Raw genomic sequence first — 17,267 nt, 5'->3', positions numbered from 1 at the left:
CTGCCTACAGCAATTTGTCAAAGAAAATAGGCCACTGGATTAACATCAAGAAGACAGAAACCATGAGTGTAGGTGAACAGGTTGATTTCTACAACGATGGACACAAGATGAAGAGAGTAGACCGCTTCGAATATCTTGGTAGTTATGTCACCAAAGATTGTAAGTTAGATGCAGAAATTACTGCACGCATTCAGGCTGCCTCATGTGCAATGGGAAAGCTAAGGGACAGGGTTTTTGACTGTAGAGACCTTACTGTTGCAACAAAGCTCAGGGCATACAATCAGTGTGTCATCCTGCTAATGATGTACAAAAGTGAGATCTGGACCATATACTGTCACCACATCAGGCTTCTCAGGACTATCCAACAATGGCATTTGAGATCTATACTCAAAATCAAATGGGACCACTACATTACAAGCAATAAAGTACTGAATTGCACCAACACCACAGATATTGAGATCATTCTTATCTGGAATAGACTTCATTGGATGGGCCATGTATCACGCATGCCAGATGAGCAGCCGATGAAGACACTTCTTTATGATGTTTTGGAAGAGGGCTCCAGGAGAGTCGGTCGCCCTCTTCTGAGATACAAAGACACTTTGAAGGACATCCTAAAGTGTGGTGGTGTATTACAGTAGATTCATGGAGGAGTGATGCAGTGGTTGACAGACCAGAGTGGCGGGGACTAATCATGTACGTTAGCCAAAAAATAGATGAGGACAGAAAGCTCTCTAATAAGGAGGAAAGGGAAAGATGACATGTGAAGAGAGGAAGAGAGAGACAAAAGTAATGGATGAACTGGCTTATTTTCTTTTATCCATATTTATTGTATGATGTCTGTATCAGGCTTGAGACATTGTTGTTTATCTTGTAATGTCTAAAATGAATAGTCAGAAATAACAGTGTTAGGCTGATACACTCTCACCTGAGGCTTCATTAACAACAATAAAAAATAACCTATAAATTTCTCTGGATTAAAAAGTGTTTATTAACACCCACACACACCCACACACACACTTAAAGACTATTAGGAGAATGTACAGTATATTAGTATATTTGGTATATATGAGAATGGATAAAAGGTGAGAAGTGCCAGAAGGGAAGAATGTTAAAACACTATTTCTGTTGTGTGTTTTAACAGGATTCAGCGTTATACAAAATCAGGAAGCCATCTATGCCTCCATTAATGAGCTTCCAGAAGCCAGACAATGTGGTATGTTTACCATTAATACAATGTTTTATTTTATTCTATGCCTTTTAAAGCTAGACGGCCTTTCAATTTCATAAAATTGGTGAAATTTAGTTTCCTCTGAAATGTGGTCATTGTGATATCTGTTTATTTCTGTAATATCTCACAAAATATCAGGCCATTCTGTGGCTGAGAAGTTATTTAATTTGAGGGGATTAAAGCAAATAATGTGCATGAAATCGCTCGCTTTGCGCAGTCAAGCAGACAGAGGAAGTCCGTGTGCGCATGCGCAGATTTACCTTCTTCTTCTTTTGGGTTTTACTGCAGCTGGCATCCACAGTGTTGCATTACTGCCATCTACAGGTTTACCTTTGAGCATGCACTGACAGTTCCATCATTCTGTCGTTAAACAAACAGCTGATCATACCGACCGAGGTGCTCACTGAGTGCCCATATTTATTAGTTTGGTCCTGCGTTTCCTTTCTTTCATATATAACATATGCCGCTTTTCCACTACAAACGCGGCTGAGTCGGGCTGAGCCATGCCGTGCTGAGTCGGGCTGAGCGGGGCTGTTGGAGTTGCATTTCGACTACAACCGCGCTGAACCGTGCTGGCTGGAAGTGGGTGGACACATTGGGTGGAGTTAGCGAAAGTGGGTGGACGTCAGGTGATGTCGTTAAGCAGCGCAAACAGTGACATCAGTGATCTTTTAAGCGGTAGTCTCACGACCCGAATAGTAAACAATAAACATGGAGGACATGGAGTCGTTAGTGTTGCTGGTCTTGGTGCTGTGGCTTGTTGTCACTGACAACGCCAACAGATACTGGCAAGAGCGTATAGATGAGGCGAGGCGCATAAGGCTTCAGAAATTCTCGTAATTCGTAATTCTTCTTCTTCCGGGTTTGCGGTGTTTACAGATCCCAGCGTGCTTGCGGGGCGTGTGTGAGCATGTGAGGACACTCCTCCTCACCAATCAGTGCACAGGGGAGTGTCTGCTCACGCCCCCAGCCTCACTCGGCACGGTTTGGCTCGCTTCAGCCCCACTCCAAAACGGTGCGAGTTTTAGGGGCTAAGCAGGGCTGAAGCGAGCTGAGTCGTGCTGGTTTTTGGTAGTTGAAACGCGAGCCGTGTCGGGCTGAAGTGAGCTGAAGCGAGCTGAAGTGAGCTGAAAAAGGGTAGTGGAAAAGGGCCAATAGTGTCTTTTCTTCTCACTTTCCGTTACTGTAGTCAGTCTTTCACATTTCATTTGCACACTCATGTCCTCCATTTTTCTCTCCTGTTTCAAATTTCTATCCCACAATGCCTTGCATGAACGGGGAAAACCCACCACGTGCTGCATGACGTAGTATCTTGTATTGGATCATGGTGAAGCAGGAAAAAGCAGCAGAGAATTTTTTTAATTTTAATTAATTAATTAATTGTTCTCTTTTTAAAAAAAGATTTAATAAAATTGGAAGTCTGTGATTTGAATTCAGTAGCTTTTGGTCACTAAGCAAAAAATAATTGGATGTCGGGGAAAGTTCTTATTATAGCCTACATTTGAAAAATCTGCAAGGCAGTACAGCTTTAAGTGTACAGTCAGCAATAATATGATATTTTAAACCGGTGTTGATCAGGTGATCAACAGAGAGCGTGAGGCCGTGCATTTCCTGGCAAAAGACCTGACGTCCAACGCCACAGGTACATACCATAGCTTCTGTTATCATATGATCTTTTAATCTGGAAGTACAAACTCAGACAGCTGTCATTTTCAGAAAAATTATTTTCTACTGTCTAGAATTGAAAACATTTTCTTGAATTTCAGTATTAATTTACTGTTAGAGTCATTACATTACACTATAATTCATCTAAATTCTATAAATTACTGTTTTCTGACACTTTGTTAGTAAACATAATGTGAACTTAGATATCGTTTATCATCATGTATCACCTCATGACTTTTATGCACATTAATGATACACTAATAAACATGTAGGTGCAAATGGACTTACCAAATCAGTCTCATCAAATCAGTCTCATAAAAAGGAATCAGTCTCATAAATTCATTAACAAATGGGTGAAGGCAATTAGAGTTCTTTTCTTGGCAGAGGTTGGCACTTCAGTGAATATTGTAACAATAAACAGGACACAGTTTATTCCAAAGATACCATTTATTGAAATAGCTGACAGGAATTAGCAAACTAATACTGATCAGATAAAGCAACAAGAGCAGCCAAGGAATAATTCAGTAGAAATTATACAATATATACAAAATATATACATATAAGAATCAGTAGTGTGTATGATAATTGAGGCACTAATGGTGATCAGAAGTAATAGGGCGAGTGGATGTTAAAAAGCGATAGGGAAAATCATGTGGTTGCGTGTGTGTGGAATGCGAATGGAATGCATGAGCCGTGCCAGGCCGCGCCTACAAGGAGAGCGCGTGGAAATTAAGACCAAGGGAATCTGGAGTTTGAACTCGCCTCGGTTAACAAGCAAGAGAGAGAGAGAGAGAGAGAGAGAGCGAGCATGCACAATCTAACTAAACAGATAGTAAACAAAGTAAACCAACAACACACGGTCTAAGACCGACTTTCATATGAATCAAAATGCGTACATTTAAATCATAAATTAATTCAAATAAACACTGTTCATGTTAACTAGCTACAAGTAAAACTAACAAACTTTGCCCATATGCCAGCCTTACTCATTAGCGATTGGAAGTGAGCCTTTTGTTATCCGTGAGAAGACGGTACTGAAGTGAGCCTTCTGATCTGAGATAACGCAGAACGCAGATCTGGAGTGAAGACGGTTTTGCTCCTTCCGCAGCTCATCAGCTGGAGATCCTCGGCATCTCGTCGGGCGCCCAATGATCTAGAGAGAGTCTTGCTTATAATTTCGTCGACGTTGGAGAAAAGGGGGCAGAGGGAGCCGGTCGCCTCTTTCCTTTTTGAAGTACTGCGTAGGCTGCAGTAACTATAACTGGCTCAGTTATTATTACAACTCCGCAAAGGTCAAGCACATTGGACTTTGGCTAAAGTTCAGTATCAATAGCTGGTTCTTTGTTCTCTGTCCTTCTGTAGCGCCAAATGCATCGGCTTCTCTTTCACGCGTGGAGTCCACCAAAGAAGACATCCATGGCCAGATAGAGAGAGAATTTCCATTTCCTTCGCTGATTTAAAGTGGTCGTGATGTCACTGTACCTGGTATCCTCTGTATCCAATACCATTACAGGGAGTCAGAGAAAGGGGCGGAGCTACAACATGGCATCGAGTACAGAGATGGGTGTGTTTCAAACTGGTTGTGAAAGGGTTACCATGGTTATGGGCATGGCCGCTGTCCCTACATCCCCCCTTTTGGTCTCAAGACTGGAGTTCTTCCATAGTCCTTGAGAGCAACAGAAGATTGTGTAGTCCATGTCCGTAGTTCACTTACGCTCTGTCAGTCCTGAAAACATTAACAGTTTATACAGGCTTTGGCATCTGGGCAAAGATAAGGCTATGAGCATCTGGGCAGCTATAATATGTCTACTACTCGTGTAACTAAGCAATGCAAAGTAACTATGAGGTAGTCCACACTTTAAAAGGTTACATTTCAAAATACATTTCACATTTCAAGTATATTTTCAAGTATACCTGGAAAGGAACAAAGAGGTGTTAGTAATAGGGGTTAGCAAGCCTATTCTTTGGGAAGGTTAGTGGCGGTTTGTGATGAGGGGGTGTACTGGACACTGCAGAGCTTCCAGCTGTCGGGTACATTGACTATGGAGTCAAGTTTGGTGTATAGTGTTTGTATAGCATGTATGCAATTCCTGCCGTGATGACCCAGCCACTGAGGAGGAGTCCTAGGACAACCAGACTAGATAACTGTCTGACTAATTGGTTAGAGTCCAGCTGGTTCCAGATTGAACTTTACCATTTTGGTCCCCTCAGCCAGGAGCTGCTGTTGAAGGGTGTCATCAATGTTCAGGTCATGACCTTGGAATGCATCTATCATTTCAATTTTGTCAGGGTTGAGGTGATGTACGGTAATACAATGCCATCTATATGAACGGTAGCTCCCTGTGGGACATTGAGGAACACAATCTGGTTGGGAATTTTTATCTTAGTGACTGTGTCATGTAAGACATCAGGATTCCAGTGTTTGGGCTGTTAACTGCCATCGATTGCCTACTCTTTCTACCCTAGTTTCAATGGGTTAACAAAGATGGAAATAGCACTGCCAAGACTATATGCCGGACTGTACAATTCCTGACAATGTGTCTAAAGCGTACAGGGTGTTATTTATTAATTCTGAATGCATGTTGACTGTGAGAATGGTTCCCTGCAGGGTTCTGCCTAGGCCCTGTAGCTGGTCTTGTTGGACAAAGGTTTTGTTAGATTTCTGGGTGAATACTTAATGGTGGTGCATGCCTATGGGGTTAGCGATGCATGCAATGAAAAAAAGGGAAAGGGTGGAGTGAGGCCGCTATGGCTACCCACCCCCCTTTGGACTGGGGAGACCCCACCAGGGTGATCCCTTGCCATGGGGACCATACACTAGCAACCCTTTCTCTACTTTCAGGCAACGCCCTATGTTCTGGGAGTGACTTAAATCTGGAGATTGTTGCAGCATGGGTGCCGTGATGGGAAACTCCTGGGGGTCTGTGACTAACTGTCAGATTCTTTGGATCACTGGGTCTCTTTCCGGCATAGAAACTAAGTCAGCACCACCAGGCTGTCGACCTAGATGGACAGTCTGTAACTTAGTGTTGGAGTCCTCGCGACTGACTCTGGTTTGTTGACGGGTAATGGCATTTACCATGTAAATCGCTCGACGTCCTTTACAAAGGAGTCAAGCTGGCGCAAATGAAGGCCAGGGGAATGGTTCTTTTGGGTCCTTTGGGGAAGTTCGCTGTCTGAGCTACCTGATGATGAGTTTGATGGAGGGGGATACCTCACATGGTACTCATCAGAGGGAGAGAGAGAAGAGAATGAGTGTTCGTTGGTGGGATTTACTGCCGAAGACTTCTCATTCTCCTTTTTAATGTTCGGGAGCTTTGGGGGCTCATTGAGTGCCAGTGGGCATAATTATGCTCCACTGGGGTTGCAGGAGGGTGCAGCAGCCTGGCGCTTTGGTTTGGAAAGGGGGGGGGGGCGTTTGGCGATCGACTAATAAATCTTTGGAGTCTGTGTCAGACTCGGCCCCTCTCCCAGCTACTGGCTCGGTTTCTGCCTTTGCCTCCACGGGTAGTGCCTGAAGCATTGCTTGGGCCCTGGTGCACATTTTGCGACTTTCTTCCATGGTCTGGCCAGCAGCAGCTTCCAGTTCAGCTAGCCTGAGTCTATTCGCGCACTTCCTTAGCAAATCGTTGTTAAGCCTGAGTTCATCATGCAGGGTCTGATTCATTGTGTCTAGCTGGTCGAGGCTAGCGCACAGCTCCTTTTTCTTCCTCCAGAGCTTTTCCAGTTCCAAACGGGTATGTTGGTGATGGAGCAGAAATAACTTGCCTACCACTTGGATGGTGACGGCACCGCATTGGGGATTCTGCACTTGCCGTATCAAGCTGGCAATCCATGCCTGACACTCACCCTGGGTTAACTGCCCAAGTTCTCCCCTTTTCTTAGGAGAGATTTCGAGGAGATCAGAGATGAGGTCAGACAGGGGTATAAGTTCCAGGGGAGGAGAGCTATCCTCCTCACCTCCTGACATATGTGGGGAATTATGGCAGCTCATCCTGACTGCCTGGTTCGGGCACGGACCTATACTTGAGGAGCTAATGACGTGGGCACTATTTCTCGGCCTAACCCCTTTCAATATAAAATAATGCCGTGGCTACAAGGCGACGACAGACAGGCTGTGCTCAGACAATGACAATAAGAAAACGCACAGGTGCTCCTAACCTGTGGGGTTATAATGCTGTGGCTACGAGGTGACGAGGGTACAGGCTGCGCTCAGACAGCGACAAAAAGAAAATGCACAGGTGCTCCTAACCCGTGGGGTTTTGTTTACTACTATTTCTCTCGAAATATGCCAACTAACTATGGCAACTGTACGTGTTTCTACCAATGGCTACTGGTGGTACGGTCACTTATTCCCTACTAGCTGTGTTTACAGTATGACTGTTAGTTAAAACAACACTATCACTATGCTGCAATTAGCCCAAAATACACTCTGATATAGCCTTGGCAATTCCACTTGACTAGCCTATTACTGAGTAGAGGCCTGGAATAGCTCAACACTAAATTTATCTGTTATTGCTACAAATAATCACTGAAGCCAAAAATACCAAGCCTCACATGGGGCACCAAAATATGTAGGTGCAAATGGGCTTACCAAATCAGTCTCATGTAAAAAGGTATCAGTCTCATAAATTCATTAATCAGCAAATCAAATCAGTCTCATAAAAAGGAATCAGTCTCAAATTCATTAATCAGTCTCATAAATTCATTAACAAATGGGTGAAGGCAATTAGAGTTCTTTTCTTGGCAGAGGTTGGCACTTCAGTGAATATTGTAACAATAAACAGGACACAGTTTATTCCAAAGATAACATTTATTGAAATAGCTGCAGAGGTGGAAAAACTGGATTGACAAAGTAAAAGTCCTGCTTAGGTTTTCCTTCTGCCTGTGCTCTCAACACAGGTGATTTCACCAATTAGCTCATCAACCTGGCTTAGGGGATGTGGTAATTAGGATCAGCTGGTTTATTGAATTGGCTGGAGCAAAAATGTGGCAGGGTTTTTACTTTCTGCACCTGGGTTTTTCCACCTCTGAATAGCTGACAGGAATTAGCAAACTAATAATGATCAGATATAGCAACAATAGCAGCCAAGGAATAATTCAATAGAAATGATACAATATATATACATGTAAGAATCAGTAGTGTGTATGATAATTAAGGCACTAATGGTGATCAGAAGTAATAGGGCGAGTGGATGTTAAAACGTGATAGGGAAAATCACGTGGTTGTGTGCGTGTGTATGTGTGGAATGCGCATGCCCAGGCCGCGCCTACAAGGAGAGCGAGTGGAAATTAAGACAAAGGAATCTGGAGTTTGAACTCGCCTCGGTTAATAAGCGAGAGAGAGAGAGAGAGAGAGAGAGAGAGAGCATGCACAATCTAACTAAACAGAGATAGTAAACAAAGTAAACCAACAACACACGGTCTAAGACTGACCTTCATGTGAATCAAAATGCGTACATTTAAATCATAAATGAATTCAAATTAACAACACTGTTCACGTTAACTAGCTACAAGTAAAACTAACAAGCTTTGCCCAGATGCCAGCCTTACTCATTAGCGATTGGAAGTGAGCCTTCTGTTATCCGTGAGAAGACAGTACTGAAGTGAGCCTTCTGATCCGAGATTGCGCAGAACGTAGATCTGGAGTGAAGACGGTTTTGCTCCTTCCGCAGCTCGTCAGCTGGAGATCCTCGGCGTCTCGTCGGGTGCCCGATGATCTGGAGAGAGTCTTGCTTATAATTTCATCAACGTTGGAGAAAAGGGGGCAGAGGGAGCCGGTCACCTCTTTCTCTTTTTTGAAGTACGGCGTAGGCTGCAGTAACTATAACTGGTTCAGTTATTATTACAACTTTGCGAAGGTCAAGCACATTGGACTTTGGCTAAAGTCCGGTATCAATAGCTGGTTCTTTGTTCTCTGTCCTTCTGTAGCGCCAAATGCATTGGCCTCTCTTTCACACATGGAGTCCACCAGAGAGGAAATCCATGGCCAGATAGAGAGAATTTCCATTTCCTTTGCTTATTTAAAGCAGTCGTGATGTCACTGTACCTGGTATCCGGTATCCTCTGTATCCAATACCATTACAGGGAGTCAGAGAAAGGGGTGGAGCTACAACATGGCATCGAGTACAGAGATGGGTGTGTTTTAAACTGGTTGTGAAAGGGTTACAATGGTTACAGGCATAGCCGCTGTCCCTACAAACATGATCCTCATTGCTGCTGGATTCTGATTGGTCAGAAGGCATTGATTAATTTTCTATAACAGCATGTTCTAGTACATTATCGTTTCTGTAGTAACAAGTCGTTCACTGGGATTTGTACAGCAGATGCTCCACTAATAATAAATTGATTAAAAACCAGGTGTAATCATCAAAATGGTGACGCTTTCTGTAAGTTGTAAGGGGAAATGTGTTTATGTAACATTTCTGGAAGGAGTCTCCAGTGTCAGTGCTGTGTAACAGTCCGAGGTGAAGCTGTAACTTTAAGTTTTCAGACATCTTCAGGACAGAGGAGTTTACGCTTTATTTAATTAATATTAAATTGTAATCATTGGTTCTAGAGCTGTGTCCGAAAGAAAGAAATAAACTGCTCTGCTTTATCAGGTGATCAGGAGAGAGAAAATGAGGCTGTGTATTTTCTGGCAACATCCCCAACATCCAACACCACAGGTACACACACACACACACACACACACACACACACACACTTGTTCATGTGATACTGCTTACTTATATTAATTTATATTAATTATTATAATCAACAGATTTTTAAAAATGTCACCTTGTTAACAAAAAGTATTTTATGAGAACAGCAACACACAATGTTAATTACAAAAGAAAGTATGTGTCCAAAAGAATTGGGACACTGTAAAATATAAATAAAAACAGAATGTGATTCTTTGTAAATCAAGGAAACCAGATATTTCACTGAAAATATGAAAAAGACAACTTTGACAATTTTAGGAGTGAGGTCAATGAGGAGCTGGGAGGCAGGCCTCACAATACTTGTGTGTTTTTATTTCTAAATGCTTTCACTTTTCAGTTACTTTAATTCTGCCAAGTATGCACTCTCTCTCTCTTTCTCTCTCTCTCGCACACACACACACACACACACACACACACACACACACACACACACGTGGGGTGACATATTGTAGTGCTCTCCCTGGTTACTGGCTATCTGCAAGACACACAGAGACACACATTAATAGACAGCCAGTAATTCAACACAGGTGTAACTTGTCACATTACCTGCTGGTTCAACCTGACTCCTCACTTTTCACAGCCAATGTTTGGCCACGCCCCCACTGCTACAACAACATATCGAATGTTGAAACTGAGAAATTTTATTGTTTATTGAAAAATATATGCTCATTTTGAATTTGATGTCAGCAACACGTTTCAGAAAAGTTGAGACAAGGGTGTGTTTACCACTTTGTTGCATCACCTCTACTTTTACCAACACTCTGTAAACATTTGGAAACTGAAGAGACCAATTCCTGGTAGGGTCTGCCAAGGCAAACAGTCCCTAGATGAGAGGTCAGATGAAGAGCAGTTCAAAAAGGACCCTTATGAAAGAAAAAACAGGTATCCGAGTACCCTCGCCCGGAGCAAGGATACCGGGGCCCCACCCTGGAGCCAGGTTTGGGGGAGGGGCTTGTCGGTGAATGCCTGGTGGTCAGGCCTAATCTGTGGGCCCAGCTGGGTCCAGCCGGAATGAGCAACATGGAACCACTGTCTTGTGGACCCACCACCTGCAGGAGGTGCCGTAAGGGTCCAGTGCACTGTGGATCGGGTGGCAGCCAAAAGCAGAGGCCCTGGCGTACTGATCCCTGGCTGACAAAACTGGCTTTTGGGACATGGAATGTCACCTCTCTGGTGGGAAAGGAGCCTGAGCTTGTGCCTTAGTTTGAGCAGTATCGACTAGATATAGTTGGGCTCACCTCAACGCATAACTTAGGCTCTGGAACCAATTTCCTGGAGAGGGGCTGGACTCTCTTCTATGCTGGAGTTGCCAAGGGTGAGTGGCACCGGGCAGGGTTGGGGCTATTGGTAGCCCCCCAGTTTGGCGCGCTAACATCAGAGTTCTCCCCAGTGAATGAGAGGGTCATTTGTGCTTATGCACCAAATGGTAGTTCGGAGTACCCGGCCTTCTTGGAGTCCTTGAGTGGGGTGCTAGACAGTGCACCATGAGGGGACTCCATTGTTTTACTGGGGGACTTCAATGCTCATGTGGGCAATGACAGTGAGACCTGGAGGGGTGCGATTGGGAGGAACAGCCTGCCTGATCTGAACCCGAGTGGTGTTCACTTGTTGGACTTTTGTGCCATGCATGGTTTGACCACAACGAACACCATGTTCGAGCATAAGGTTGTCCATAAGTGCACGTGGCACGAGGATACCCTAGGCCACAGATTGATGATTGACTTTCTAGTCGTTTCATCTGATCTACGACCGTATGTCTTGGACACTCGGGTGAAGAGAGGAGCAGAGCTGTCAACTGATCACTACCTGGTGGCGAGCTGGATCAGATGGTGGGGGAGGAGGCCAGACAGACCGGGCAGGCCCAAACATCTGGCGGAGGCTCCCGTCCGTCGGATCTTCAACTGTCACATCCGGCAGAGCTTCAACTGCATACCAGGGAAGGATGGAGACATTGAGTCCGAGTGGACCATGTTCTGCACCTCCATTGCTGAGGCAGCCGTGCAGAGCTGTGGCTGCAAGGTTGTTGGTGCCTATAGTGGTGGTAATCCCCGAACCTGCTGGTGGACACCTGTGGTAAGTGGAGCCGTCAAGCTGAAGAAGGAGTCCTATCTGGCTTGGTTAGCCTGTGAGTCTCCAGAGGCAGCTGACAGATACTGACGGGCCAAGCGGAATGCGGCTCTGGCAGTCACTGAAGCAAAAACAAGGGTGTGGGAGGAGTTCAGTGAGGCTATGGAAAGTGACTTTCAGTCGGCCTCGAAGAGATTCTGGCAAACCGTCTGGTGGCTCAGGAAAGGATAACAGTGTTCTGTCCCTACTGTTTACAGCGAGGATGGAGTGCTGTTGACCTCAACTGGGGACATCATCCAACAGTGGAAGGAATACTTTGAGGATCTCCTCAATCCCACCTTCATGTTGTCCGAGGAGGACGCAGAGTCTGAGGGTGCTTGGGAGGACTCGCCCATCACAGGGGCTGTGACTAACTGTCGGATTCTTTGGATCACTGGGTCTCTTTCCGGTATAGAAACTAAGTCAGCACCACCAGGCTGTCGACCTAGATGGACGGTCTGTAACTTAGTGTTGGAGTCCTTGCGACTGACTCTGGTTTGTCGACGGGTAATGGCACTTACCATGTAACTCGGTTTATTGGGGTCGAATTGCTCAATGTCCTTTACAAAGGAGTCAATCTGGCGCATATGAAGGCCAGGGGAATGGTTCTTTTGGGTCCTTTGGGGAGGTTCACTCTCTGAGCTACCTGATGATGAGTTTGATGGAGGGGGATACCTCATATGGTACTCATCTGTTAGGGTTTTGCTGGGATACAAACCTGGGTCGCTGGTGTGATAATCCAGCAAACCCCCACTAGGCCACCAGGGGGATGACTCAAGTGCAGAGGTGTGAGGCGAAAGTAGAGTATCAAAAACAGTTTATTTACAATATTTACAATCCGAGGGAAAAAACCAAAAGGAAAATCCAAAAGCTCAGTAGATAAACAAAATAAAAATATCCCAAGGTTCAATGTCCAAAAAGAGAAAAGACAAAAAAAGCAAATGCCCAGAAGATTCAAAAATGTAAAGTGCAAAGTCCAAAAAACAAAATACCAAAAAACACTAGGAGATAAACAAGGTACACGGGACAGAGGTAACTTAGCCAAGAGCAGCATAGCATAAAGACTCCATGACAAGGGAACAAACAGAGGGGTATTTATAAACAAGCTAATTAAGGAACAGGGCGGGGCAGGAAACAGGCAATCAAGACAAACACAAAACACAGTGGCGGCCTCTAGAGGCCAAAACAAACATGACAAGATAAACATAACAGCGGCCTCTAGAGGCCAAAACAGTCCCAGTCCTAACAGGACCCCCCCCCCAGCGCTCGAAACTAACGGTGTCCCGATGTCCCGGGGACCATAAAAAATGTCATCGGGACACAAAATTATCATATCTGGGACAATCCCGGGACAATGGAAAAAAAAACAGATCTAGAAAAAAAGTTCTACATTAATATTATTTACAAAGCCGTAACACATACGTAGACATTCACCTAATTTGTCAATTTTAATTTTAAAACGTTAACAGCGAAAAATACATAGTAGCTACACTTTCGATGCACCTGCATCCGTAGGCTACAGAGCAGCGCATTCTGTTCTAGAATCTTCGGCCGGAGTCCGCATTATATGGACTTGGAATGGAATTGCTACCGCACACGCTGCGCCGACTCTTGCCACAACAAAAATGCTGAAGTGGTTGAAGCGGACCGACCGCGGGGAAGAAACTGAAAGCCCAGACATAACGTCTCCGGGACCTTCAGGATCCAAAGTGTCATCGCCTGGTCTGCAGGCAACGCTAGCAACTGAATGAACTTAATGAGCACTGTTAGACACGTTATAAAATACAACAGGAATGATGTGGATGATATTGACGGAAGATACCGTTCAACAGAATAAGTGAGTTTTCTTGGTGTCTTTCTAGTTCAGAAAGTTTAGTCAGTCAGCAGCACAACTAGGCTCGGACCTGCCACTATGCTGATGGTGCTAACGTTTGCACCCGGCAGCGAAAGTTCATAAAATGGATAACGGAAAGGTCATAAAATGGATAACGGAAAGTTCATAAAATGGATAACGGAAAGTTCATAAAAATGGATAACGGAAAGTTCATAAAAATGGATAACGGAAAGTTCATAAAATGGATTACGGAAAGTTCATAAAAATGGATAACGGAAAGTTCATAAAAATGGATAACGGAAAGTTCATAAAAATGGATAACGGTAATGGATAACGAAAAGTTCATAAAATGGATAACGGAAAGTTCATAAAAATGGATAACGGTAATGGTGAAAATTATAAGTTGGCCTTATAAGTGCCAACAGATATTCAAGGTATAAGTAGATGAAATGAACATAAAAGGGGTCTTATTTTCAACTAAAGTGTACTGCAGATGTAGGGAGTTGAAACATTTTCTGAATGAGCTAGTTGGCCCCTTTAAATAAACGGGTATCTATTCATACAGCGAGATCGCCAAAGTTTAATAAACTGAAAATGCAATAACTGTAATTTTGAAGTAGATGATGTATAGGACATGTGTCGCTTGTGTCTTGTGACTTATTGTAAAAATGATATAAAGGGTTCAAAATCGCATAGTTACAAATATAATAGTAACTTCATATGATGGGCGGCACGGTGGTGTAGTGGTTAGCGCTGTCGCCTCACAGCAAGAAGGTCCGGGTTCGAGCCCCGTGGCCGGCGAGGGCCTTTCTGTGTGGAGTTTGCATGTTCTCCCCGTGTCCGTGTGGGTTTCCTCCGGGTGCTCCGGTTTCCCCCACAGTCCAAAGACATGCAGGTTAGGTTAACTGGTGACTCTAAATTGAGCGTAGGTGTGAATGTGAGTGTGAATGGTTGTCTGTGTCTATGTGTCAGCCCTGTGATGACCTGGCGACTTGTCCAGGGTGTACCCTGCCTTTCACCCATAGTCAGCTGGGATGGGCTCCGGCTTGCCTGCGACCCTGTAGGGCAGGATAAAGCGGCTAGAGATAATGAGAGGAGATGAGACTTCATATGATAATATTAACCACTGGTTATTTCAGAGAGGAAAAAAATGGGGACACTTTTGCTTCCATTCGGGACAATACAACACAGAATTCGGGACCACTGGGGGACACAAAGAAAAAAAGTTAATTTCGAGCCCTGCCCCCCCCCCCCCCCCCCAGGAGTGTCTCCTGACGTTCCCAGGGCGATCCGGATGGGCCGAATGGAAGTCCCGACAGAGTCCTTTATCTAAAATGTCCCGGGCGGGGACCCAACAGCGTTCCTCATGGCCATAGCCCTCCCAGTGTACCAGATATTGAAACCCGCCGCGGACTCGGCGGGAGTCAAGCAAGCGATGAACAGTGAACACAGTCTGACCCTGGAAGATGCAGGGGGTGGGGTATTCCTAGGGGCAGGGGCATACGTGGACGTCAGTACGGGCCGCAACAGGGAAACATAGAATGTGGGGTTGATCTTCAGAGTCCGGGGCAACTGGAGCTGGTAAGCAACAGGGTTCACCCTGCACACCACCTTGAAGGGGCCAATGTAGCGAGGAGCAAGCTTGCGGTTCTCCACCTACAGCGGAAGGTCCTTGGTGGACAGTCAAACCCGCTGCCCAGGGCGGAAAGTGTGGGCAGGTCTTCTATGGTGGTTGGCTTGAGTCTGGTTGGTTCTGGAGGTCTGGATGAGGGTCCTCCTGACCTTGCTCCAGGTCTTGCGACACCATCTCACATATTGGTTGACCGATGGCACCCCCGTGTCCTCCTCCTGGTCTGGGAACAGAGGTGGCTGGAACCCGAATTGGCATTGGAACGGTGACAGCTTGGTAGCCGATGACTGCAGGGTGTTGTGGGCGTACTCTGCCCATGGCAGCCAGGTGCTCCAAAAAGTCGGGTTATCCATAGCCAGGCCTCGCAGGGTGGTTTCCAGGTCTTGGTTGAGCCTCTCCGTCTGGCCATTGGACTGAGGGTGGAACCCAGAGGAGAGGCTGGCAGTGGCTCCGATGAGCTTGCAAAACCCGTGCCACACTCGGGAGGAGAACTGGGGCCCCCAGTCAGAAACCATATCCTGTGGGAGACCAAAGACTCGGAAGACGTGATTGAACATAAGTTTAGCAGTTTCAAGGGCAGAAGGGAGCTTTCACAGAGGTATAAAGTGGCAGGCCTTGGAGAATCTGTCCACTATGACCAAAATGACAGTGTTACCTTGAGACTCAGGGAGACCCGTGATGAAGTCTACTGCCACATAGGACCAGGGACGCCGGGGAATGGTCAGCGGATGCAGGAGGCCCTGGGGATGCTGTCATGGGTTCTTGCTTCTGGTGCACACCTCGCAGGAAAGGACGAATGACCTCACTTCCTTCTCCATGCTTGGCCACCAGAAGCGTCTTCTCAGGAAGTCCAGGGTCCTCCGAGCTCCTGGGTGGGCATTGAGAGGGGAAGAGTGACCCCACTGGAGAACCTTGGCCCGGGCTTGATGTGGGACGTACAAGATGCCCGGTGGCCCTGTCCCAGGACTGGGGTCCTGGTGTTGGGCTCATCGGACGGCCTCCTCAATACCCCAGCGGACAGGGGCCACAATCCAGGACACAGGGATAATAGGCCCAACTTCGCTCTCCCTGTTGGTGGAAGCGAACAGCATGGAAAGTGCATCAGGTTTGGTGTTTTTGGAGCCGGGGCGGTATGATAGGGTAAAGTCAAACCGACTGAAAAACAAGGCCCACCTAGCCTGTCATGGATTGAGTCTCTTTGCTTGCTGGAGGTACTCCAGGTTCTTGTGGTCCGTCCAGACCAAAAATGGATGTTGCGCTCCCTCCAGCCAGTGCCTCCACTCCTCAAGGGCTAGTTTAACTGCTAGCAGTTCTCGATCCCCCACGTCATACCGGGACTCCGCAGAACTCAGGTGGTGGGAGAAGTATGCGCAGGGGTGCAACCTTCCTTCCGAGCGTTGAGAGAGGACTGCGCCGACGCTGCTGTCCGAGGCGTCCACCTCGACGATGAAGGGTTGCGAAGGGTCCAGGAGGACCAGAATGGGTGCCATGCAGAAGCGGTGCTTGAGGTCTTTAAACGCCTTTTCCGCCTGAGGAGACCAGACATATGATCCACCTGTCCCTTTGGTGAGGTCCGATATGGGCGCTGCTACAGAACTGAAGTTCCTGATAAACTTGCGGTAGAAGTTAGCGAATCCTAAGAACCACTGAACCTCTTTGACGGACTTGGGGGTGGGCCAGTCCCGGACGGCCAGGGTCTTGGCTGGATCCATCTGGAGTTGGCCCGTCCGTACAATAAAACCCAGAAAGGAGACCTTGGGAACATGAAATTCACATTTCTGGGCCTTAGCGAACAGATTGTTCTGTAGCAGCCTCTGGAGAACCTGGCGGACATGGTGGAGGTGCTCCTGTATGGTCTTGGAGAAGATAAGGATATCTTCAAGGTAGACAAAAACGTACTGGTTAATCATGTCCCTCAAGACGTCATTGATTAGGGCCTGAAAAACAGCTGGTGCGTTGGTGAGTCCGAAGGGCATCACCTGGTACTCATAGTGCCCAGACGGGGTGTTAAAGGCAGTCTTCCACTCATCTCCCTGTCGGATACGGATGAGGTGGTATGCGTTCCGTAAGTCCAATTTGGTGAAGACAGTGGCGCCT

General features: G+C 46.0%; 1 protein-coding gene across 4 annotated transcripts in view; it reads left to right on the top strand.

Moving 5' to 3' along the window:
• The window catches only part of LOC132875162 (uncharacterized), a 53,395-nt gene that overhangs the window by 22,723 nt on the left and 13,405 nt on the right, over positions 1-17,267 (top strand). For 3 of the 4 annotated variants that reach the window (XM_060911842.1, XM_060911832.1, XM_060911824.1), the window contains 2 exons: positions 1,145-1,216; positions 9,499-9,564. In XM_060911842.1, coding sequence (XP_060767825.1) covers positions 1,145-1,216; positions 9,499-9,564 — 138 coding nt within the window. Of the gene's footprint in view, positions 1-1,144; positions 1,217-2,809; positions 2,857-9,498; positions 9,565-17,267 lie in introns of those variants that run through there. The other variant, XM_060911851.1, reaches the window with a different exon arrangement.

Source organism: Neoarius graeffei, chromosome 2, assembly GCF_027579695.1.
Source record: "Neoarius graeffei isolate fNeoGra1 chromosome 2, fNeoGra1.pri, whole genome shotgun sequence".
Classification (NCBI taxonomy): Eukaryota; Metazoa; Chordata; class Actinopteri; order Siluriformes; family Ariidae; genus Neoarius; species Neoarius graeffei.
This window is presented reverse-complemented; position numbering and strand designations above follow the sequence as displayed.